Below are 25,405 nucleotides of genomic sequence, written 5' to 3' on the forward strand. Positions count from 1 at the left end.
GGGTTGCAAGCGTTTCCAGTCCTGATGCAGAAGGCTTAGGAAGAGACCTTTAAAAACCCACAGATGTTTCACAGAGAGCTGGGCCCACGCAGCCTCGGTCAGGAGCTGGCTCTGCCCACGATGTTCCGTGTGGCTTTGGAGCATCACCTCGTAATCCCAGCTCAGCAATTCCCCCGTGAGCCCAGGGGGTTGACACTAGAGTCTTGAGAGATCCCACGTGCTTCTCCTCTGCCCCGTGGGGAGGTAACCTCCTCATGGTTATTGCAGTTTACATTTTTCGATGTCTCCTCCTCCCCCATCCTGCCCACACAGCACTCAGGAACCTGCCTCCTTCAGATGAGCCGTGTGGCACAGGGGTCAAGAGCTCTGACTTAAGAGTCTAGACAGATGAAGATCTGAATTCTTGCTCAGAAAAATGGGCTCCATAGAAGTGCCTGTCTCACAGGACTGTGTGTGGATGCAGGAGATTGGTAGCACAAGCCTGGCAAGTAGAGGGTCTTATGAGGAGGAGCCCCAGTAGCAGCACTTAGACGCGAGCAGCGCTCTGATGGGCTCCGTGCTTCCCCGCAGATGTTTCCCTCTGTTGTATTTAAATCGGGCAACAATGGGCCCGCTGTTCTGGGAGGGGCCAAGGGTGGTCCCTCAGATCCCAGCGGCCTGGGCCCACTGGGAGGGCAGGCACTTCCTTGACTGGACATCTGGACCATGGACAGGGATCTGAGGGACGATGACAGTAAGTACAGCCGGTCAGGGCAGAGGGTGCTGCTTCCAGGGGACGCTGAGTTGAAATCTCTCTGCTGCCCTCAGCACTGTCTTGGTTCTGCGTCTGTGTTGCTAGAGCATCCCTTCCTCCCTCCCTTCCTTCTTCTTGTGTGAAAAGCCCACTTGCACCCTGTGGGCTGTTCTTCCATTAGGTACCCCTGGGCAGTTGAAAAGGATGGCAGAAACCAAGGTGAGACCTTTCTTCCCTAACTCTGTAACGCTATCTGAATCTTAAGATTCTTTATCCTTCCTTTTTCTGATTGACAGTCCGTCCCCACCCCCATTCTCCAGAGCCAAATGCGAGCCTGAGTATCAGGGTTCCCATTTCAGTCACAGTGGCAGCAGTTCTTAGATGAAGTTAATTTTAAAGAAATGTCAGTGAAAGGTTTTTATGTGTGATCTCCCTCTAGCAAGAAGGTGGCTTGTTCATTGCCGCTCATCAAACATAGCCCAGGTAACCCCATCTTGTCATTAGTCGTGGTGTTAGTCGCTCAGTCGTGTCTGACTCTCTGCGACCCCATGGATCAGAGCCCTCCAGGCTGCTTGGTCCATGGGATTCTCCAGCCAGGAACACTGGAGTGGGTAGCCATTCCTTTCTCCAGGGGATCCGATCCTCCTGACCCAGGGATTGAACCTGGGTCCTCCAGCATTGCAGGCAGATTCTTTATCATCTAAACCACCAGGGAAGTCCATCTTGTCCTCCCTGGGACAGAAATACAATGGAATCTGGTAACTATTTAAAGAAATAAAAAAGGAAGTGGTATTTTCAGAAGAGATGTGATGTGTTTTAAGACAGAAATGTTTGATCCTAAATTTGGAACAGGCAACATAGTAGAGTACCGGATTTAAAGTTGGGAGGCTAGGACTCAAGTGCTAGCCCTGCTGTCAGCTGGCTGTGTGATCTTGGGCAAGTCACTTAACCTGTCTGAGCCTCAGTTTCCCAACTGTAGGAGATTGGTCAGGAGTTGTTAATTTGAGGACCATGAAGTCAAGGGCAAAATATTATGTATACGTGCTCTGTGTGTGTTGGGTGGGGGTAGGGTATCCTCAGGTCTCATTTGAATCCCAGAGATGCTTGTGACATTTTCAGAGTTACTGAACGTGGTGACTCTGAAGGTCCTCTGCAAGCCCATCACTTTTTAGGGCCGTTAATGTTGGTTTTTCAGAGCTTCAAGCCTCAGAACTCCAGTGGGATATAAAATGAATGCATGCTCATCTTAGAGAGCTCAGTTTATGTTTTCTTGGAGTCCTTTTTCATACTGAAGTGAGAGAATGTACATAGATAATTTAGCATGTATTTGAGGAGGACCTACTCTGACCTCTTATATGTTGGAATTGTGTATCCATTGTATTATTGTAATAACTTTCTGCTAATAGTTGATTGAAATCTTTCATCTTGGAAACACTGCTCATTAGTTTTCCATTTATATTTGGATTTTGTTGTAGTAGATATGGGCTATGTCAGAGTTGAATTCAAACCCAAGTGCTGCCTAATTGCTGGGTGACTTTACCTAACTCACTAAACCTCTCTGAGCATTATTTCCCCCAAGAAAAAAAATAGAGATGGTGTCATCTTGTATAATTTATAAAAGATTAATTTTAATGTAAAGTGCCCAGAGTAGACATGGAGTAAATGATCAGAAAATGATCAGATTACGTCCCCTAGAACATTAAACTGCTCTTAATGGAAAATACTGTTATTGTGCTCTTTCTCTTTTGGCATCAGGCTTTTTGGTAAGCAAGGTAAGAGGAAGGTGAACTCTTTTTAGTTCCCTTAAAATTCTAAAACCCCTTATTCTGCTGTAGGGTCACTCTATATGCTGGTTTCCAACACAATTGAACTTCAAGCCGGCACTTTGGGTCTCCTGAAAGGTGTGAGATGGTTCAGAAATTTTTTAGAAACTAAGTTGATGAAATCTGAAACTAGGTAAAATTTTTTCCTCATTTCAGAAAGGAAGGCTGCTGTAGGACTTCTATAATTTAAATGTCCTTTCTTAGGTGAAAGATGGTATCCACTTTAGCCAATTGAGTTACCCTTCCTGGTCACTAAAGTTTGGTCTCCTTAGTTTTTGTGTCTATAATGTGGAGCAACTTCAGAGAAAATACATTCCCCCAGTGATATACTTTGGTACCAAAGGAGGCATGGATAGGGACATTCTGGGATGTGGCATCCACATGGAAGTCACTTTTAGCATCACCTCCATCAAATTTCAGTGCTTTGAGAATGATTAATCTGGAGCAGGAGAGTGGACTCCTTTGATCCTCTGACATCAAAGGAATGACATTTTAAAAACAGAAACTTGAGGGGTTATCCATGAATTGTGCCTGTCTCCACAAGAAAAATTCTTTTCTATACAAAAGAAAAACAGCTGGTATCTGGTGAATAGAAACACGACCTGGGTAGCCCTTTGTGAAACTCTCTTGGCAACCACTTGACCTGTGTGCCTGGAGCAGTGGGATGTCCCCCCGAGTGGAAAGGCCGTAGGGCTTGGAGTCAGGCTCTGAGTTCTAAGTAGTGTTTCTGTCTCTGCTGTTAGCTCATTGTCTCAATCACATCTATGAACCCCATCTTGTCCTTCTAAAAAATGGGGTCCTTCTACAAAAGTGGTTGTCATGAGGTGCAAGAGAGACCATGGCACATCCCCAAACTAGGCCCAGCATTGTTAGGGAACAGTGATCCAGCTAGACAACCACCTTGGAACATAGCCCAACATCTAGGGAATGGTGACGTGGCTGGTGGCCCCCATCAGAGCTCCCCATACTGAGCGCCCCACAATGTCCCGTGATGTCCGCATTCTTGTTGTGCCTGATGCGATCTGCCCAGGAAATGACTCGTCAGACCGTGCTTCAGCCTGGAGGTTTTTATTCTTGTCTACAACATAATGGGGAGGTTAATTTAGCTCTGACACGTTGCCAGAGGTCAGAGTGACTGCCAGTTGATGGATGGAGCTCTGAGTTTCCCACCTCTTATTCTTCCCCTCTTCCTGCCTCTTTGTTTGGTTTCTAGCAGGACAGAGCGGCCACGTGGCATTTCCTTGTCTCCTTTGTCCGGGAGAGTATTGATGCCCCATCAGAGTCAAGACTTCCGGATGGGTGGTGACCCTCCCAGGGAATGGGGCTGTGATAACCTTGACTTTCTTCTCATGTTTGACATTTTCACTCTGGTCCCCTGGCTTAAAGGAGCACAAAGAAAGAAGACCCGCCCTCCTCATGTCCAAGGCATTGACCAAACATGTTTTACATGCCAGGCTTGGGGCTGAGAACTATATACACATTGTCTCATAGATGGGCTCTAAGATCACCTGCTGTCTTTCACAGCTGGGGAGGTTGAGTGTTGGGAGGATGGGTGTCTGACAGTGTCATGTATTACCTGGCTCAGATGCTGGCGTATTAGAGCCCAGATTCCTAGCCACTGTGCCTAGGGATTCTGAGTCTAGTCACTTTGGGCTGCAGTCCAACCCTGCCCCTCATCTTTAATTCTTTTGACTGGATTCATAGATACTGGAATGAGTGAGCATGGACCCCACCCCAGAAAGTTTCAAATTCCAGCCGCCACCTTCCTGATCCCCTTCAAACCCAGCCACACAAGTGTGTGGCAGGTCAGGGTGGGCATAATATGGCTCACGAATCAAAGCTCACCCACTGCCAGTTTTGTAAAGTTTAATTGGAACCAAGCCACACTTATTCAATTGTCTATTGTCTATAGCTACTTTCAGGGCACAATGGCTGAGGCAGACTGTACAGCCCATAGTCTGAAATACTTACCACCTGGTTATTTGTAGGACACAGCGACAGGTGTTCAAAGCTTTGGGATGATGTTTTTCTAGTAGTCATGTATGAATGTGAGAGTTGGACCATAAAGAAAGCTGAGCATCAAAGAATTGATGCTTTTGAAATGAGGTGTTGGAGGACTCTTGAGAGTCCCTTGGACTGCAAGGAGATCAAAGCAGTCAATCCTAAAGGAAATCAGTCCTGAATATTCACTGGAAGGACTGATGCTGAAGTTAAAGCTCCAATACTTTGGCCACCTGATGCGAAGAACTGACTCATTGGAAAAGATCCTGATGCTGGGGAAGACTGAAGGCAGGAGGAGAAGGGGATGATAGAGAATGAGATGGTTGGATGCTATCACCAACTCGATGAACATGAGTTTGAGCAAGCTCCAGGAGTTGGTGATGGACAGGGAAGCCTGGTGTGCTGCAGTCCATGGGGTTGCAAAGAGTTGGACATATGTGAGTGGCTGAACTGAACTGAACTGATTGGTAGAAAATGTTTGCTGATTCCTGGGTGCCTGGTGGCTAGAGTCGCTGAGAATGCTAGAAAACTCATTAGAAGCAAAATAATATTGAGAACCAAGGTTCAACAAATAATTCCAGGTGAATTCTCATCCTGGGATTTCAGGACACAGCAACAGGTGTTCAAACGTATGGGATGATATCACTTTACATCATACCCACATCTGTCCCAGGGCTTTCCCCAGGGTCTCAGCAGAATCATTCACTTACAGATACAGGTTTTCTGGCTAAGAAAGGTACTCTACATCTACAAATGTCCTTCTATTTCTGCTTCCTTTGAAAGTTTCCTCCCAGGAGGCAGAACTTTAATAGATCCATGATTACTTCTTACTGTCAGAGGACAAGTACACCCCTAATGAGGGAGGTGGTTGAACCAGGGTTTTTTATTTGTTTTAATTACATCCCCTCTTTCCCTCACTGTTCTTGACCTGAATTCCAAAATTTCAGGCTTCCTCACTACCTGCCATCTGTCTCTACTTCCAGATAACCTAGGCTGTTCTGCTTCTGAACAAGATCTTCTTATTCCTCTTGCCTTTGTTTTTTTTATTAATCTCTAAAGGACAGAACATATTCTTTTTATTTTTGTAGTGATTAAGAGCAACAGGCTTTAAAGAACTGCAAAAGAAAAAAGAGAGAAGGATCCAGGAGATGAGGTGGATCCACTGAAAGCTTGAATCGAGTGGGCTTCAGTGACAAAGCAGAGAATTCCTTTCCACTAACTGCTTATCAGCTCACCCTTTAAAGTCAACTTCCTGTGGTCAATTGACCACTAGAAAGACAGAGCTGAGGGATCCTTGTCCCCCAGCATGGGGGCTTTGGGGGACGGATTTGATGGATGGCCCAGTGGGCTAGAACTGGAGCAAGGAGCCTCTGTCTTTCTCTAACTCTAGCAGTGTGCATCCTCAGGATACTAGAATAACTTCTCTGAGCCTCACACTGCTCAGTCAAGCGGAGATAGACGTCCTGCCTTCTACACCTGCAGGAGGGATGGTGAGGTGAGGCACCATGTGTGGGAGGTGCTTCATGAGTTGTCCTGAGTTTCCAGTTCGCAGACCCAGCATCTGGCTGGCAGACAGCTGCCTTCTCACCAGTTGCTCACATAGCAGAGAGCAATCTTCTTAGGTCTTTGATCCCATCACAGAACTCCATCCTTAAGACCTTATGTCAACCTTATCACCTCCAAAAGGCCCCAGCTCTGTTGAGGGTGTGGGTTTCAACATATGAATTTCGGGAGGATGCAGACATGCAGTCCATTAAAGGGTTAGTGATCTGGCAGGCAGTTGCTCTGGACTACAGGGCCCAAAATAGCTCTGCTCATATTCCTGGTGGCTTGGCAGGGTGCTCAGAGAAGGCGGGATACCACTGGGCTCCTGTCCACGTAGTCTGTGGGTGTTTCCACTTGGCCTCTCCAGTGGAATGGTCTGATTTCTTACCTGGTAGCTCAGGCATCAAGAGGGATGGCTTCAGGAGGCCAGAAGTAGGAGCTGCAGTTCTGTTCTCGGCTCCCTGCGTTCCTTGGTGAAGCAGTCACAAGCCTGCCCAGGCTCGAGGAGCGAACAGGGACCTGTCCTGTGATGATAGGAGCATTGTAGAAGTGTGCCCGCCTGTTACTCAGTGACTGTCCCCTGGGGCCGTGGGAGAGGCTACTGCTTATGAAGCACCTGTCCTGATGACTGGCTCAGAGGAGCTCACAAGCAGGAGCAGCGCTTCCTCAGGTTCCTCTCCTCGTTACTATCACTGCTGCTACTCTCATCACCCCACCGCATCGCTGCCCGCCCTGCAGATGTGTGTGTCCCAAGGGGACCAGCAGGGCCAGAGTGAGGCTGCATTAAACCTCAAGGCTCTTCACCGTGTCCTGGCCCTCACTTGCTCCTCCCCGAGGCTCAGCACTGCCTGCTCTCCCTCAGGTGTGGTAGACCTCAGCTTTGAAGCCGAGAGTCCTCTGGCGCCCCCGGCAGAACTCCTGGAGACGCTGCCCAGCTGTGACTGGGTCCTTCAAGGGGACAGTAAGTGTGCGGTCTGCAGGGTCTTGGGTCTTCCAGCCTCTTCCGGGGTGACGCTGTTGTGGGTGTGTATGTGGAATAGGCTGGCTTGGGAGAACTCCCCTATCCCCTGGGGACCCTGGGAAGCCCCTTGTCACTGTTGGGAGGGAACTGGAGGACAGGGGCATAGGCCCTGTGTCCGTGGACGTTCCATGACCATGTCCATCTCCATCTAAGACCAGGATGATGCTGGTCTTGGAACCCCCCTTCTTCATCTGTTCTTTCTCACATTCGGCTCATTTTTCCTTCTTTCATCCCACAAATGCCTGTGCCTTGAAGCCAGACTGTAGAACCCTGACACCTCCCCTCTTCTCCAGGACACCAGATATTTTTCCCACCTTCAGAGACTCCAGGGAGACCCCAGGAACAAAGATGCTGGTCCTCATTTCTGGAACACAGGTGAGATCTGGTGACCCCTGGGGAGCCATCACATGGGATCATGCATGACAATCCCTTGGTCACCTTTGTCCCCGAGAGCCCTTCTCAGAAATCTCAGGGGCCACAGATTTCAACCTAGACTGTGCCTCAGAGTTCAGTCCCGCTCTATTAGATGCTCCAGGGATGGAACTTGGGAATTTGTACTTGTCCAAACTTTCCGAGCTGTCTGGCTACCATGCCAGGCTTGAAAACTCTAGTCTAGATCAGAGGTTGCAAATGACAGACCCTGGGTCAGATCCAGTCCACTGCCTATTGGTACACGGTCATGCATTTTTTTCCCCCTAGTGTCTGTGGCTGCCTTTACACTGTGACAGAGGAGCTGAGTGGTGACACAGAGGCCATTTGACCCACAAAGCCTAAAACATTTGCGCTCTAGGCCTTTAGCAAAAGTCCGCCGCCCTTGCTCTGCTCCCTGGAGCGGGCCCTCCTTGTGTGGAGGACTCGGGGTGGAGCTCCGGCTGTCCAGCCAGGTGTATGTGGACACAAGGAGCCACGCCTGTTCTAAGTCTAGAGTGGCTATGTCCTGCCTTCAAGGGTGTCCTCCTGGGTCCTGGCCCCACTGCTGCCTGGACCACTTCCCTTCTCGTTGGCCACCGCCCTGTGTGCTCACGGACCCCCTTCCTCCGTGGACTCGGCCGCCCTAGTCCCCACACTCTCCATCTGCTCTGCGCCATCTGTGGGCGCACAGACCTCTCTGTGCCCTGGGCTGGGGGTGCTGGGGACACAGTGTGTATGAATGCAGGGCTTGCATTTGGAGTTGGGTGGCCATGGAGAAGAATATGAAGATGAGAGGGGAAGAAGGAGGAAGGAGCCTCTGCTTATGGCGGTGGTTGGGCAGGAGGGCTTTTGCTGAGGAGGGACAGGTCAGCTGGGCCTCAGGAGAGTCTTCCAGAGAGGAGGCCGAGGAAGGGTCACCTGTCATCTGCCTTCCAACCCCGTGCTGCTTTCCTGCTGCGGGCTCACAGGAGGTCTCCCTGGACACCACTGTCAGAAGGTTCTCGACTGGCGTCTCCTCCTGAGCACTGCTTACAGCCCCAAGAGCAGGAGCCTTGTCTGCCTAACTCTGCCTCTGTCTAGCTGTGTGACATCTTCTCTGGACCTCAGTTTTCCATATCTATAAAATGACATCATTCATCTTTTTTTTGTTTTGTTTTGTTTTTATTTTATTCAAGTTCTAAGATTCTATCAGCCCTTCTCTCCAGCTCCACACTCCAGCTAAAGTACATTTCTGTCCTCTAGACGGTGCCACTTTCCCACCAGCAATCCATTCACACAGTTCCTGATGCTGGAGACACCCTGCCCAGGTGGACGCCCGAGGACTCTACCCCTGCTGGGGACCATGGCGCCCCCCCCAACTCCCTGCCCCCCGCAGTGTCCAGTCCTCAGTTAATATCTGCACAGGGAGGGGGCTGGCTGGCCTGGTGAGCCCGCAGGGTGTCCCCAGACCCACTGCCCCCCTGCTCGGTCCCCATCAGAGTCCCCGTGGTGACAGAAGAGGTGGCCCGGGAAGCCCTCCTCAGCTTCGTGGACTCCAAGTGCTGTTACGGCAGCGCAGCTGCCGGCGACCTCATCATCCTGGAGCTGAAGCAGCAGAACCTGTGTCGGGTGAGGGGCGGCCGGCCGGGGTCTGGAGAGGCCGGGGGAAAGGAATCGTGGGGGGCCGTGTGTGTGTGACTGGTGGTGACGTTGGTTCTGCCACTTCCCGGGTTTGCAGTGAGTGACAATACAAGGAATCATGAGTATCAGTCACCGTGAGGCAGCTTGAATGCCCTGGGCATTATGGAAAGCACATTCCATATATGTCTTATCAAATCCTCATAGCTGCCTTGCACTGTAGATAACCATCATCACCAGTAAGAGGAGGAATTGGATGTTTACAGAAGTGGACTTACTTACCCCCAAACACGAAACTAGAAGTGACCAAGCTGGGATTCAAACTGGATTTGCTGGCTTCGAAGTCTTGTTTTTTAAGACACAACTAATATGTTTGCCAGAGGGATAAAAGGACCATCTCCTGCCCTGATCCCAGCGCCCTCTGCCTCCCCCAAGTTTCGTCTGTGCCAAGACTCGTTTATTCACCATCCCCGGGCCTGAGGCTCCAGGGGGGGCCTGTGTCTGGTCCCAAGACCACAGACGCACCTCTGTCGCCCTCTGCCCTGACAGATCAGGTGTCAGTCCTCACGACCTGTGTCACTGGCGCTGCTTCCCCCAGAGGGCACACAGCCACATGGAAATCGGCCTTGCAGGGATCTGGGGTAAAGGTCTCTGTGTGGCTGTGTGACTTCAGGCAAGTCAGCGACCTCTGAGCACCCCTTTCCTCCCATGGGGAAGGAGGAGCTGGGCGATGTCCAAGATCCCTTCCGTTTTGTGATCCTGTGGATGAGGCTCAAGAAGGAAGGTAGGTCTGGACATCAGGCAGATAACTTCCTCCAAGGGGATACACAGAGTGGCTGATTCCGGCAGCCTCCATCTGTCAAAAGGCGGTTTTTGCTCCAAAACTTACCTGTTAGGCCATTTCTATGTGTAAAGACATGCGGAACTGAAGCTGCCCAGTTGTGCGCCGGTCAGGGGACATTTCCCCGGACTGAGTGAGCCCTGCAGGAGCGTCCCGGGCCATCCATGAGAGGTCACTACTGCCCGCCTGTTCTGAGCAGCCCTTGGGTGCTGTGCATAGCGTGATGAGCCCAGGGGCGGGAAGCCTCATTTTCTGCATAAGGCTCTGTCTTCCTAAGGGCATGAGTGTGAACACGTTGTTTTTCCTTTGCAGTATCGATTGGAGACCTTCAGTGAATCCCGGATAAGTGAATGGACTTTTCAGCCCTTTACCAGTAAGTGAGTTGTCTGATGTTGGTGTAACTGGGAGCATATACAGACGGGGCTGGTGGTGAATGTCAGGACTTGTCTTAGCTACTAACTCTGAGGAAGATGCTCTGCCGCCCCAAGCCTGATTTCCCATAAACGGACAGCGTAGCCTTTCTTCCGGGAGCCTCCCCAGAGCTGAGCTTAGCAAACGCTTCCTTGTCCAAGAAGCGGTTTGCAGGAGATCCTGAAAAAGTCCAGTGTTCGTCTTTGGCCACAGGCTGGTGCTGCCACCTGGGGCCAGGTGGCAAAGGGAGCAAGTGTGCTCGGGCGCCTGCCAGCCTCCCAGGCCGCCCCCGGCACCTCCCCGAGGCTCTAGACCCGCCTTGTTCACTGTGCCACCCCGCCCGCTGCTGGAGCACCCAGAGGCTTAAGGCTGTCTGTCTGGGAAGCTCGGTGCTCTGCCTGCTTTCCATGCTGGCCACTGTGGCCTGTCCTTCCAGGCTCAGCTCACGGGTCCCCTCTTTTAGGAAGCCTTTGAGGATTTCCTCTCCTGCTGCCTCCTGCCCAGCAGACGGAGTTCATCTTCTGAGTTTTCAGAACCTTTCACTCACTCAGCTCTTGTCCAGAGCACTCACAGTGCCATATTCCATTGTATTGTGGTTGTTGCTGAGTCTGTCTCCTTGAACGGAGGAGGATGAGAAAGAAGGAGATGGTGGGAGTGGTGAGGGTAGCAGTTCTAGTCCTTGTTTATTGATCCCTCAGCATGTACTAGCCCTGGGCTAATAAGCATTGATGTGCCTTCTGCCACTCAGTTTTACTACTTTCTGCCATGGTAGGTGGCACCATTATCCCCAGTTTAGAGAGGAGAGAACTGCAGGGCAGAGAGGTAGAGGAGCTGGTGTGGGCTTCCGCAGCCAGGAAGTACAAAGAGGCAGGAGTCAGCCAGGTCTGTTCCACTTCAGAGCTTGGGCTCTTAACCACAGACCCTAAGGGGACCTATATCTACCGGTCCCTTGGCCCCAGCGTTGAGCCTAATATCTGGTACCAGGTGCAGGTCTGGTCTATTTGATGAATAAATGAAAGCTGGTACTCCCAGCTGTCTGCTGGTCTTAAAATGACCCCTTTCTCTGTCAGATCACTCCGTGGATGGGCCACAAAGAGGGACCTCCCCCAGGCTCTGGGACATCAAGGTCCAGGTTCCCCCAATGTTTCAGGAAGACACGAGGAGGTTCCAAGTCCCTCACTCATCATTGGTCAAGGTAACTTGTTTATTGGAGACTTCACCCCTCTCTGAGCTTGTTTTTCTGGCAGCATGGTTTCTTCAAACTTTATCCTTTTAAAAAGGAAACTCAAAGTCCAGGCTGGTGGTTCATTCCTTGCCCATCAAATGCACAGAATTCTAAGGAAACCCAGTCTATGGGATATAGACTCATACAAAATTCCATGCAGAGTAGGGAGCATTCACATAGCAACAGGATGGTATGAAATTGTCACCAGCTTTAAATTGTGGGCATTCATATTCTTAGGCCATCTGAGTGTTTTTATCCTTTTTATTTTGATTTTTTGCCCATCAGTAAATAGCTGAATGAAACAAATATAAAATAAAATTAAAGCATCATGGGATTTTTTTAAAATGGAAGTCATTAGGGGAGCAGAATTCGACATCCGTGCTGTTTCACAGAAATGTAATCAGGACAGGCAGTGAGGGTAGCCTAGTGTGTTGTAAAAACATAGCCAAGATGTTTTACGTTATGTTCTCATCTAATTACCTACCTTGTTTTCACTTTAGAACTTGATTCAAGCGTGTCATTTTACCCTCTGAGTTTTCACAGCGTCATCAGACGAAAACGACTTTGAGAGATCAAGAAAGTGTTTCATTCTGTTCTCCAGGGCGGAAAACCTATTTTGATTCAGTTATTGAATTCCAGTAGCTAGCTCACTGCCTTTTGCAAAAATACCCTGTTTTTTGTTTTTTTAATGGCTTCTGTTCCCAAAGACTCCTTTAGCCACCTGTTAGGCAAAGGATACCGGCTTTTGTCATTTAGCCTGGGAGTTTGAATTAAGACATGGGAGGCAGAGACCAGGTCTCCCTGTCTTAACATCCAGGACAGACTGTCTGGAGCTCCAAGGAGATGGTAATGTGAGCTCCTTGGCGTGGCGTTCAAGGCTGCTTGGAATCCTAGTCATGAGGGAATGGCCGCCTTCCCACTGTGGCCTGAACTGCTGTACATTTATTTGGGATACTGACATCCTGGGGGTGGGGGTGGTGGAATCAGGAACTGCTGGTTCCTGGGAAACTGGATCAAGGCGAGCATTTACTCTCAGGAATGCCACAAATGCCACGGGCGTGGACGCTACAAGTGCAGTGGCTGCCACGGGGCTGGCACGGTGAGTCACACGCGGCTGTTGGTGAGTAGGTGATGTGTGGGGGCAGGGCCCTGTGGGGGTGGAGTGCTGGGCTGGGGCCTGGGGCTCCCTGCACTAACAGTGCGACTCACTCAAGTCATCCTCCCTTTCCGGGGCTCCATCTTCCTGCCTGTAAAATGGGGACGTTGGATTGGGTGGTCTCTACTGACTTTATCTCACTTTGATGCTTCATGACTTTTATTCCCCTCTTTTTCCCTCCTCCACCTACAAACATCTGAGTACTTGCTCAGTGCGGCTGCAGGAGGACAGAGACCTGGGGTGCTCCTTGCAGGGCCCCCCTGTCTGTGGGACAGAATGACAGGTGCCCAGCACTTACGGGGCAGGCGCGGGTGCCGACGAGTGGCACTCAGGGCCTTGGAGGGACAAGACTCGGGCCTTGGGTTAGTTTTCCGGGGCAGCTGTAATCAAGGACCGCAGGCTGGGTGGCTTAAAGCAACAGATTTATTCTCTCAGAGTTCTGGAGGCCAGAAGTCCAAAATCAAGGTGTCGGCAGGGTTAGTTCTGGGAGGCCCTGAGGGAGGCGCCTTCTCATCCTTCCTCCAGACTTCTGGCGGCAGCTGGCAAACCTCGGCTTGGGGCTGCCTCACCCCACCTCTGCCTCCATCGTGCTCTGGCTTCCCTGTGTGTGGGTCTCTGCCTTCCCACAGGGACACGGGTCATTGGATGCAGGGCCCACCCTCCTGCAGAGTGGCCTCACCGTTACTAATTACATCTGCAAAGATGATTGCCAAATAAGGCCACATGCTGATGTTCTGCTCGATGTGAATCTGGGCGTGAGGGGATAACGTGTACTGTTCAGCCCATCGTGGGCCCTTCAGCACTGTCCAGGCCCTTGTGGCCTCAGTGTTCTTTGCAGAGTCCTGCAGGCCACGGGCTGTCCCAGCGCAAAGTCCATGCCCCCGTGTGTTCTCAGGTCTCCCCACCTCCCCATTTGTGCCCCAACCTTTTGGATAAACACTGACCACTTGCCGCTCTAAGCTGAGCATTCTTCTTTTACGTGCCCGCCTTCCACCTGCTGCACGCTCATCGCTCTACCAGCTCTGTGCCCCTGCGGGGCCGGCTGTGGCTGCACCAGCTCATTCTCCTGTGGCCTCACTCCTGCCCTCGCCTCCTCCCCAGGGCCCCCTCCCCGCGGCCTTTGCTCTTCCTTCCCCTCTCCCCTCCTCCCGCATTGTCCCTCAGGCTTTCCCTGGAATGGCTCAGAGCTTACTATAGGGGTGTAACCTGGCCCATCTCTGGGGGCTTTTCTAAGATACTAACACATATATACGGAATTTAGATAGATGGTGGCGATAACCCTATATGCAAAACAGAAAAAGAGACACAGAAATACAGAACAGACTTTTGAACTCTGGGGGAGAACGTGAGGGTGGGATGTTTTGAAAGAACAGCATGTATATTATCTATGGTGAAACGGACCACCAGCCCAGGTGGGATACATGAGTCAGGTGCTCGGGCCTGGTGCACTGGGAGGACCCTGAGGAGTCGGGTGGGGAGGGAGGTGGGAGGGGGGATCGGGATGGGGAATACATGTAACTATATGGCTGATTCATGTCAATGTATGACAAAACCCACTGAAATGTTGTAAAGTGATTGGCCTCCAACTAATAAAATAATATTAAAAAAAAAAAAAAAAAAAAAAAAAAAAGACTGAACTGTTACCCCCAATACCAGAGGGGCCAGCCTGCCCATCTCCCCGCTTCTTCTGGCCATGGCTGCTTGGTCTGGGATGGTCCCTGGGGGTCGTGGGGATCAGAGAAGAGCAGCAGAGGCTAATGTCTCAGAAAAAACAGGGATGTGAGGATGCAGGGTCTCTTACAGACAAGGGGCGGAGGCCCAGGGAGACGGAGTGGGGAAGTGGCTTGGGGAAGGTCACAGTCTGGACTGGAGCCGGGTCTCAGGACACCCTCTGCCTGCTCCCGGGAGGCGGGTGGGGGCTGAGGCTGCGTGTGTCTGCAGGTTCGGTGCTCCTCCTGCAGTGGCGCCAAGCGCAAAGCCAAGTCCGCCAGGCGGTGTCAGATGTGTTCGGGGTCCGGCAGGCGGAGGTAAGACGGGGCTCCGCAGCCAGAGCTGAGGAGCTGAGTGTGCTCTCATGGGTGTTCTTGCTGTCACTGCCTGCCCTCGGGAAGGCAAGTGGGTGCGCGATCCGTCTTGCCACCCCCGTGTCCTCTGAGCTCTGGGCATTGTAGGTGCCTGGCACCCCGAGAATGTTTCTCCAGACCAGATGGAGCCCGTCAGGCAATCTGTGGGTGGGTCGGGGGGAGGGATGAGGCACTTCTGGGAGGAAGGGAGGCAGTGGGTAAAGAGAGGAGACCTCTTCCTGCTCATGTGGAGGGGAAGTGAATATAGAAAAGCACCCAAGGTGAGACTCTTAACTCTGAGGATCCAGGTCTGGGCACACCCTGTTCATAACCCACTGCAGGGACTAAATGGAGGAGGAATCAAGGAAGGTCAGCTGACTGGCTAAATCAACAAAGTGCCTGTTTGCAGGCCTCTGCAGTCAATGGGCTGTTGCCCATTTTGGAAATGATAGCCTTTCATGTATTCGTAAATTTTTAAAAGGGAACAAGAAACCCCGAGGAGTGAAACTCTTCAACGGGTACATTGGTTAATGACACTTTGGGCTCACCAAGGCCCAGGCCATCCTTCTAACAAGCCAGATGGTGAGCTTTGGAGGATCTGCCACCTGTGACTGGTAAAGGAGGTCTTAGATTCAGAAGGAAACTCAGGTTTCTTTCGCTTCAAAAGTAAAACAACTCCAATTCAAACTGGCTTTAGCAAAATAGTAAACTTGTAGGCCCGTGCAGCGGAAAAGTCTAGGAATAGATTTCCAGAATGACTTCAGGTACAGCTGGATCCAGGTGCTAGAGCGATATCACCAGGAATCTGTCTCCATCCCGCACTCTGCTTTCCTTTGTTTTGGCCTCATCCTCAGGCAGGTTATCTCCTGTGGTGGCAGAGGGGGCCGCCGGCAGCTCCAAGCTCGGCCACCTCAGTAGGAAAGCATGACCCTTTCCTGATAGTCCCAGCAAAAGTTCTGGGGTAGATCTCAACACACCCACCTGGCTCATGTGTCTGTGGCGAGAGAGATCGAATGAACTGGTTGGCCAGGCTGAGGTCCCAGGCTGGTCTCAGGAGGGATGGGGCATGCCCTGGAACTGTGTAGGCTCTGGGGAGTGGGGGAGAAGGGTGGTCTCCAGTAGGAGGTTGGAGCACTGCTATGAGAAGCAGGAGGTCTAGATGGTGGGCACGTGGAAGCAGACCTTGCCCACCAGAGCCCACCTCTCGGAGGAAGGATGTTGGGGGAGGGCCCTGGAGCCACTGGGACGCCACGACTGTCTGTTACCATCGGGGCCCCTCTCAGATGCAGCACATGCTCGGGGAGGGGGAACAAGACCTGCGCCACCTGTAAGGGCGAGAAGAAGCTGCTGCACTTCGTCCAGCTGGTCATCGCGTGGTACGTGCGCCTGTCCGTGCCGTGGCCTGGTGGGGTGGTGGCTGGGGTGGGGCATGGCCTGCAGCGGTGTCTGCAGAGGAGGTCCGCTTGGTTGGGGCTTTCACAGCGCAGGCGCCTGCTGGGAGAGAGGAGTCCCAGGTCCCGAGTTCCCACGTCAGGAAAGCTCGCACACATTCAGGGTTTTCCCCGTCAGGCACCTTGCTAGATCAGCACCTGACTGGTTTCCCACCTTACAGGTGAGGCTGCTGAGGCCCAGAGAGGCTAAAGCCTCCCGAGGTCCCACGGGTGACCTGGCAAGCCCTCCCGCCCTGGGCTGCCTGAGCCAAGGCCATGTTCTTCACCCGACCCCCCTCTGTCTCTCATCCTCCTCACTTCCAGGAAGAACAGCCTGTTTGAGTTTGTCTCTGAGCCCCAGCTGGACTGCCCTGGGGAGCTGCTTGCTAAAGCCAGAGGAGAGACCCTCTTTAAGGACGAAAACACAACGGTGAGGAGGCCTTTGCAACTGCCCCAAAGGGAGCTGGGTCCCTCCTCCCCCTGTGAGCCTGGGTCTCCCGGTTCTGCAGGCATTGCCTTCATCCAGAAAGAGACTGGGCAGGAGCAGAGCTTCCCAGGCAGATCGCAAGCTGCTGGGACCCTTCAGGGCTGCTTCTGTTTGAGTTTTACATCATCACCTTCCTTCCTTCCCCTGTTCCTTATCTCCCCCACTTATCCTCCTTCCCCTGCACAAATCTTGAGACCTTCCTCATATACCAGGAACTATGCTAGACCCTGGGGATACTGGAAAACACAATCTCTGCCCTTGGATCTCACAGTTGTTGAGGGAGAAGAAGATGATGGCATTTTCTTCACAGTGTTGAATGGTAGAAAGACAGGAAGGGGCAGAGGTGTTGGGGTGGGGAGTGGTTTTGGGGGTAAATGCACGGTGTGACAACAGGAGTCAAGGTGTCCAGCAGAGGAAGCAGCAGGACAGAGGCCGTAAGGAGCAGCAGAGAGCAGGGGGGCTGGGGGCCAGTGACCTGACCTGAGCAAGGAGCTGAGACCCAGCAGATGCCAGCAGCCAGATTAGGGAGCGTCTGTACACTGGGGGTTGGCAAACTCTGGCCCTCACCCTGTTTTTATAAATAAAGTTTTATTGGAGCACAGCTCATTTGTTTGTGTACTGTCTGTGGCTGCTTTTAGACTTCAAGGGTAGAGGTGAGCAGTTGAGATAGAGACCCTATGGCCTGAGTGGTTACAAAGCCTGAGTGGTTACTCTGATACTTTACAGAAAAGATTTGCTGCCCCCTGCTGTCCACCTGGGAAGGGAATGTGGCTTTTATAGGACATCTGTGGAGAGGTTTATTGGGAGGGTCAGTGTTTCCTTATTTCTCTTTTCTTCTCTTCCTCCCTTTCTCTTTTTACAGTATGTGGCTGTTTCAGATTGGTTGGTAAATATATCTAGTTTGACATCCATCACCATACAGTTAAAAATTTTTTCCCCTTGTGATGAGAACTTTTATGAACTACTCTCGGCAGCTTTCAAATATAAAATCCTGTATTATCATCTGTAGTCAGGGCTCTGTAATTTACATCCCTAAGACTTATTTATAGCTGGAAGTTTGTACTAATTTACCCCCTTCACCCACTCCACCGCCCCCCCCCCCTTACCATCTCTGATAACCATCATTATGCTCTCCATGTCTAGAAGTTTGGTTTTTTGTTTTCATTTTAATTCCACATATAAGTGAGATCATAGGATATTTATATTTCTCTAACTTAGCTCACCTAACATAATGCTCTTTTCCATCCATGTTGTTAAAAATGGCAGGGGTTCGTTCTTTATGGCTGCACTATAGTTCTTAGCCTTCTTTCTTTGCCCCGATCGCCCTGTTTCCTAAAGGCTCACTTCGGGCATCACCGCTCTAGGAAGCCCTGCAGCCACTCTCAATCTGAGTTAGGCAGCAGCAAAGGTCTGCTGGGTGGGGGAGTACTCTGTCAACAACCCTCCTCTTTGGTTGGATCGAGGGTCTCTGGAGGTTTAAAAAGTCCCACCCATCCCACTCGCCCCTGGCCCGGGCCCTCCTCTCTCTGGGCTCATGCTCCCACCAGCCCTCTAAGGCTCCAGGTGCTGAGGCTCTGGGTCAGGCGGTCTGCGTCTCCCCCAGGTGTATCCCATTGTGGACTTCCCCCTGCGGGAGATCTCTCTGGCCTCCAGGCGCGGCATCTCAGAACACAGCGCAGCCCTGGCCTCCCGGGCCCGCGTCCTGCAGCAGGTGAGCGGAGGGGGTCCCGGCTGGTGGGCGGTGAGGTGCCGGCTGGGCTGGGGCTCCAGGGCACTGCCCTGTGGACAGAAAGGAGGGAGTGGGTCCTTCGCTCTGCAAGGGAGGCTCCTTGCCCTGAGTGGCTGGGCGGAAGGATGGGGGCTGGGGGAGGGGAGGAGCACGGAGGTACTGGGGACTGACCTGGGGCCAGAGTGGCCGGAGGGCAGAGAGCAGGGCGGGCCGGACCAAAGGCCACAGGGAGAGGTTTGCGTTAATTTATCCAGAGAGCGATAGGAAGCTTGCAGGGTTTCACGCAGGAATGTGACTCAGTGTGATTTTGATTCTCACCCCCTGGTATTCAGACAGGGGACGGGAAAGCTCGAGATCTAGGGTGGAAGGCAGGGTTGGAACCCAGCGTGCGACCCGACAGGGCACTTGCCAAATCTCCGGCCTCCAAGGGCTGGACCAGCGGCCAGGGCCCGGGCAGTTGTGCGGCTGTCTCCTCCCGGCCACTAGGTGGCGGTGCCGCCCATCGCGCTGCCAGAAGCGGCGTGGTGTGTGGGAAGGGACGCGGGGCGGGTGTAAGAGAAATGCGGCGGCAAGACGAGGGGTCGAGCCGTGAAGCCCCGGCCTGAACTTGGTGAGAAGTCTCTCCGGGGTCCGAGTCTTACACTTTGGGTGCAGATCCTGGTTCTTCCGTATCCCAAAGTGGGCCCACGCCAGCTGCGAACTCCTTGCAGTTCAATTTCTTACCTTGAAAAAGAGATGCTACCGTCACATCAGAGGGTTTTGAAGGGATGAGATCATTTGCTTTAACAGACGGGAACCGCTACTTAAAATGTCAATATTCCTTCCTTTCCTTTAAAAAAAAATTAAATTTTTTTTTTTTTTAATTTGGTTGTGTCAGATCTTAGTTGCATCATGCGGGATCTTTTGTTGTGGCCTGTGGAGAAGGAAATGGCAACCCACTCCAGTACTCTTGCCTGGAGAATTCCATGGACAGGGGAGCCTGGTGGGCTATGGTCCGTGGGATCGCAAAGAGTTGGATACGACTGAGCACACAGCACACACGTGGACTGCCTCGTTGTGGCGATGGGCTTAGTTGCTCTGCCTCATGTGGGATCTTAGCTCCTCAAACAGGGCTCATCAAACAGGCACCCCCCTCCCTGCATTGCAAGGTGGATTCTTAACCACAGGACCACCAGGGAAGTGTCCTTCTATTCCCTTTACAATGGGAATTCCTTCTCTCTGCACATCTACCCTATCTGCAGGAGAGAAAAGGATGCATTTAACTTAACAGTGACCCTCTTGGAGCTGAAATGAACCTCAGCACGATGTGGGGGGCACTGCAAACTCAAAGGCCTGCAGAATGGGTGGTACTGTGAGTGGGAGGACCCCTTATCCAGAAGGCTGGGCATCCCTTCAACTCTGTGGGGCAGAGATTTCAGACCTTCTGAAGTCCACATTTTTATATGAAACCTTCCAGTTTTTCAATATTGAGAACAAAATTCTTAAAAATGCTAAGAACACTGTATGGGCTGCCAGGCTGTTATACCTCTGGTCTACTTCAAACCATGACTTTTCCAATAAATCAGAGGAGGCCCAGAAAGTGGAAGTAATTTAGGCAAGGACACACAGCTTCTTCGTGAAGAGACTTGGAGTAGAACTCAAAATTTTCAACTCTAAGGAATATGTTATTATCCACCTCATTCAAGGCACACAAGTGACTCTCTGAAAACCAGGGAAGGTTTGCAGGGCTATCCGCTGAGGGATTCAGGGTGCTTTTCACAAGGCAACCACTGCAGGGACAGTTCGCTTCCCAGGTCAGGCTCTGCTTCCTGGTTCTGGCATGTGGTCATGGCTCTTGGACCCTCTCTTCTGTCCATGGGCCTCCATGTCCTCATCTGTAAATGGATGTGGCTGGACCTTGCACTAGGTTGGGCTCTGCAGAAGCGGCTCTTGAGACAAGGATCTGTGTGCTTGTCACTTGTTAAGCAAGGCTCCCAGGCAAAATGGGTGAAGCGGTTGGGGAGCCAGAGCAGGATGGTCAGGCAAGGGGGCGATGCAGGTGGTGGTCCTCTGAGTGTCAGCCATACCTCAGTGGCTCTTCACCTGGAGGTGATGCCTGGCCTGCAGCCCCATCCAGAGAGGACCCCAGATTGGTACCTAAGGACCCTTGCTCCTGCAGCCCTGGTATATTCTGGGGACACTGGAGTGAAGACCCCCACATATTGAGCTGTCTGTTCTGGGACTGGGCAAGAGCATTTTAGCAGTTTGTGGATACAGACGGTTCTCCTGGGATGTTTTTACTGCTGAGGCTGGCAATTGGAGTCCTTTTGAACCCTTCATTTGGCGAAGGGGCACTGGCTACCCAAGATCACACAGTATGTGGCGGCAGGCCTCCGTCTACACCCTGCATCTCCTGGGCTTTCTATGATGGCACAGCCCCATCTCAGGTGACACAGGCCATCTGTGTGGTGGTCCTGGAGCAGGGAGGGTGAACTAGGGCCAGGCATGCATTTTTTTTAAAAAAGAGATGTAATGGGGGAACACTTCTATGAATCTTTGCCCCAGATTGTCGTTTGGGTCGGCATCTATAGACCAAGATTCATGCTGATATTTTGCTCAGGGCTAAGACGTTAGCAAATAGAATCCAGTTAGGAGACAGCTGTCACACGTGGGGCCCTAGTGTCTCCTTTCCTAATATCTCCATGGTTGTTTTAATGTAAAAATGTTTACAATAATTTTACCCTCCAATTTTGTCCACCTCACTCTCTCCCTGCCCCCATCTAAAAGTTAATGTCCTGTTAGTTGTCCTGTTTTGGGCTGGAGACTTTCCCTACATCCTGAAACTCCCCTGGAGATGCCTGTGCCCTCACTTGATGAAACTTAGAATCAGGTGATGGTTAAAGATGAGATGTCAGTTTGGGGCAGAGTTTTGGGTGAGTGAAGGAGCCTAGTAGGAGATACATCTAGAAGGCAGGTCTGGGTCAAAATGACAACTCCAGAGCATGAACTTCCTCCTGCAGGTATTAGGGAGCTACTGAGGGTTCCTGAGGGGGTGAGTGACTTGGACAGAACACTGAGGTTTGCTTTTTGGCCGATTGTTTCCTCAGCGCCAGACCCTGGAGCTGATCCCCCTCACAGAAGTTCGTTACTGGTACCAAGGAAAGACTGACGTCTACTACATCTATGGCACTGACCAGCAAGTGTACGTGGTAGATTACCCCGAGAGGTACTGCTGTGGCTGCACCATCCTCTGACCCCACACAGCTGCCCCCAGAGCCCGCCACGCACATGTCCCAAGGAAGACAGCCGAGGCCTCTGAGTTCACTGTGGCTCCTCTGGACAGGCACAAACCCCCGCGTAGCCTTCCAGAGAATTCAGCTCCGCTGTCTAGCCACAAGTCCCTCTAGAGCCCCTTTGGCAGAATCCATCATTGTATTTAACCCTCAAGAATTCATCTACACACGTTCCTTTAGGAGAAGTAACTTAAACCCGGGGCTTTGCCTCTGGCATCTGAACTGAAGTGCTGATCGAGTGTGGGGTTGGTTTTGCTTTTCGCTGGGTCAGTCTCAGTTCTGCTGTGTCTCTGCTAGCGTGGGCCTTTTGTGGAGCTGAGTGATCTTGAATTTTTGAAAGATACACAGAAATTTGCTGCCATGTAATGCCACTTAGGCAAAAGCATACAAAATTTTACTCCTCATTCTGTGGGTCAGAAATTCAGATGCAGCTATTGCGTGATGACCTATCTCTGTTCCATGATGTCTGGGGCCTCACCTGTAAGATTCAAAGGCTGGGGTGGCTCAAGGGCAAGGGCGCTGACATCATCTGAAGGCTGGCTCACCCAGATATCCAGTGATTGATGGCGGCTGTCAGCTGGAACACCTACACCTGGCTTCCCCAAGCAGCGTGAGCTTCCTCACAATGTGGCGGCTCTCAGGGTAAGCACCCCTCATGTGCACCCCAGTTAAAGACAGAGATCCGCTCCAAGACTGGAGAACAAGTCTGCTTGTTGGGTAGGCTAAGGTCTGTAGGCTCAGTTCTACCCTGGTGCCTGTGCGTGGGTAAATTTTAGAGAGTTTTAGAGGATACATGCAGGTTGCTATATCACATGCTGAGTTTACAACCTGCCCACTGAGAATAAGGTGAATTGGATGTCTTGTGTGCCCTGTCCTGTGCAGGGACGCTGGGAGTGGGGAGGGCACACCCTGCACACCGAATGCCCAGTTGGTTGCCTTCCGAGTGCTGGTTCAGGGGCTGGGTGGGCCACTGTGTACCTGGCTATGAGTAATCAGATGCCCCTGTCACTCTTCTAATGCCTGCCGCCACCTGGAAGAGAATTGCTCCCTCCAGGCTTCAGGTGGAGGCGGGAGTCTGGGGCCATTCCCCCAGGGCATTGTACAAATGGAGGGATGGTTTTTGGTTGTTGCTCTCATTGGTGGACCGAGTCCAGGAAAGCTGGGTGTCCAGCAGTGCTCAGGGATGTTCACACAGTGGAGCGTCATTCCACATGTTGCAAGGCTGGCAGATACCCCGCCGACACTCACAGAGAGCTTCTACAAGGTCTCATCAATCATTAATGCAACGCTGATTTTTATTTAGTGTTCACCTCTGTTCTTTGATTTTTATGGTATGTCTTGTTTGAAACGGCCTCTGATCCTCTCCCTTAAGTCCACACTTGTAACTGTTGCCTTCAATGGAGTTCCTCGGGTCATATGTTTGAGCATCACAGATCAAAATACATGTATTAAACCACTGTTTTCTTCTCATTTCTCCTTTATATTTCAGTTTGGGCTTTAAATTGCTTTAAAAATGAAATGTAAGTGGGTTGTGTATAAATGTCATTGTAGGGTGAAAAGGGAACCTTGAGTATGTTAGAGTTGAGGCCATGTGGCTCATATGTGCTATTGGCATGTGAACCAGACCCAATGAGAAAATCTAGCTGGAATAACGTGGGTCATGGGGATACTGTTCTAAATGAGCGCCTGTGAGCCAGCAGCCACAGGGATCCTTGCTTCTGGTGGTTTTGGCAAAATCCCAGATGGTCACTGGGTCCTCTGGCTGTTTGATAACTGGTGTGTATTTTTCCCTGCAGTGTAATCTGTTTTCATGACCTTAGCTGCGGCCAGGATCTGACTTAATTTGTTCTTTCTGCCTGTTACCCTAGGGCTGAGTTGGCTGTCACTGTTCACCCAGACCAGTTAAAGTCACTGGAGGCTAGAGTGCGGAATTTGAGGGCAGCCCTAACCCCTGCACTGGCCACTGCACCCCGTGGCTCTGGTCCCGATTCACTTCAGTTGTAGAAGCACAGCAGATGCAAGTGGCTGGCTTTTTCTTTATGGCCCTGCCAAAGGAGAGCACCAGCCCTGCTCGTTACCAGTCCCTGACCGACGCTGGGCCTCTGCCAGGCGGCCAGAGCCATGCAGCGCTTGGTGAGGGTTTCCCAGACATCTGATATCTCTGCCCTCCGACTGCAGGATGGAAGGAGAGGCTGTCTGCAGGTGGAGGAAAATGAAAAAAATCCATGTGAGAGTCAGCTGGTCTTACAAGATGAGGATGCCTAAGGGCCAAGGTGGCGGTGGCGGTGGTGGGTACAAGCGTGTGTGTGCATGTGCCTGTGCGTATATATGTGTGCATGTGACATGCATGCCTGGGTTTGTGTATGTGTGCATGACTATGTTCATGTGTACATGTGTGTATGCATGGTGTATGCATGTTGTGTGTGCATGCATGATGCATGTGTATTTGTGTGTATTGCTTGTGTGTCTTTGCCAGGCTGGGAGGATCACCCCTTAGAAGGCAGGAGGGACTTTCTCCCCCACCTGCTTTTCCTCTCTCCCTCCTGGTCCCTGTCATTCTTTATAGCTCCCTAACCCCAGCCTTCAACACCTATCAGCTTGTTGTACTTCAGCCAACTTCAGTTTCAAATTCATGGGCATCCCTTGATATAGCCAGCCTTGAGAGAACTGTTTTTTTCAGTCAGGACTGTAGCATTATGTTTCTCAGCAGGAAACACCCATCTAGATTCAGTGGCTGAGATGTTCAGCTTGAACTCCGGTCTCTGCTTACATTTCATAGGCAGGGATTGTGGAAAGAACATATACATTCTGGTTCAAATTCTGGTCCCGCCTGTTACCAGCTTCGTGACACCGGGCAGTTCTAACCTTGCTTTTCTCCTCTGTGAGATGGGGTGGTCCAGCTTGCTTTTCAGGGCAGAGTGGAAACAGACCAATCGTGCACACCTCTGTGTAGGTGGGTGCTCAGTACCCGGAAGGGCCATCTCTTCCTTTGTGGGGGCAGACAGTGCCTGACTGCTTGTCACAGAGCCTCTCCGGGTGACTAGTGAGCAGGAGCTCGTGCACCGAAGTGACTGTGAGTGACATCTGTCCCACCAGCTCCCCTGTTCAGCTCAGCCCCCACACACTGCTCCCGCGGGTCATTTTCCCTCACCCTCAGGTCAGGATGCGTCCCGTGGCATCGCCTCTTCACCGTCTCCCAGGGCGCATGCGCAAGTGCCTGATTTGCCTGGTCTCCGCCTCTGCTGGGTCCTGGGTGTTGCCCATCACCGCATCCCTGAGTGTGGCCTGTATCAGAGAAAACCGCCGAGCGTGACCCACGGGCTAGAAGGAGGTGCCGCACGTTGATTTAACACAGAATATCGGGTTTTTAATTCCAGTCTGGCCTCTACCAGCTGTGTGGCCCTGGACAAGTCCATTTACCTCCCTCTGGGCCTTCAGCTTTATACTCCGGGGAGAAGATTGCATCCCATTTTTCCTTTTCTTATTTTTCCTCTTAAAATTTCACCTTTTCCCCCTCAAATAAAATCTTTGGGACGCAGACACGTACACCAGTCTCACAGGTCAAGAGGGGCTGCTGTGGAAGGCCCAAAGGCCTTCCGTACACGTGCCCCCTCCTCACCTCCTTCCTCCAGCTTCTGGG

At 51.6% G+C, this 25,405-nt stretch overlaps 1 protein-coding gene across 2 annotated transcripts; it reads left to right on the forward strand.

Annotated features, from left to right (window-relative positions):
- Positions 1–675: 675 nt before the first annotated feature.
- On the forward strand, positions 676–23,501 carry SSUH2 (ssu-2 homolog). 2 transcript variants are annotated; one of them, XM_065933249.1, is made up of 14 exons: positions 676–733; positions 6,965–7,063; positions 7,417–7,497; positions 8,494–8,531; positions 8,777–8,841; positions 9,013–9,142; positions 10,305–10,365; positions 11,474–11,598; positions 12,665–12,727; positions 14,726–14,811; positions 16,131–16,223; positions 16,602–16,707; positions 18,368–18,475; positions 21,580–23,501. In XM_065933249.1, exons 1-14 carry the CDS (start codon positions 706–708, stop codon positions 21,724–21,726), a joined length of 1,230 nt encoding a protein of 409 aa, XP_065789321.1. In that variant the 5' UTR covers positions 676–705; the 3' UTR covers positions 21,727–23,501. The 2 variants fall into 2 exon arrangements, with proteins under 2 accessions (XP_065789321.1, XP_065789322.1); XM_065933250.1 differs by lacking the exons at positions 8,494–8,531; positions 8,777–8,841 and having other exon boundaries at positions 7,417–7,498; positions 21,580–23,500.
- The last annotated feature ends 1,904 nt before the right edge of the window (positions 23,502–25,405 follow it).

The sequence above is a fragment of the Muntiacus reevesi genome, chromosome 4 (genome assembly GCF_963930625.1).
Source record: "Muntiacus reevesi chromosome 4, mMunRee1.1, whole genome shotgun sequence".
NCBI lineage: Eukaryota > Metazoa > Chordata > Mammalia > Artiodactyla > Cervidae > Muntiacus > Muntiacus reevesi.

What these genes read in the sequence shown, in the direction of transcription:
- SSUH2 (XM_065933249.1), top strand. Translation starts at nt 706, where the DNA reads ATGGACAGGGATCTGAGGGACGATGACA. An exon ending in CTGGACACCACTGTCAGAAG is followed by an intron (nt 8,532 to 8,776) that starts GTTCTCGACTGG and finishes TCTGTCCTCTAG; the next exon opens with ACGGTGCCACTTTCCCACCA. An exon ending in GCTGCCACGGGGCTGGCACG is followed by an intron (nt 12,728 to 14,725) that starts GTGAGTCACACG and finishes GTGTGTCTGCAG; the next exon opens with GTTCGGTGCTCCTCCTGCAG.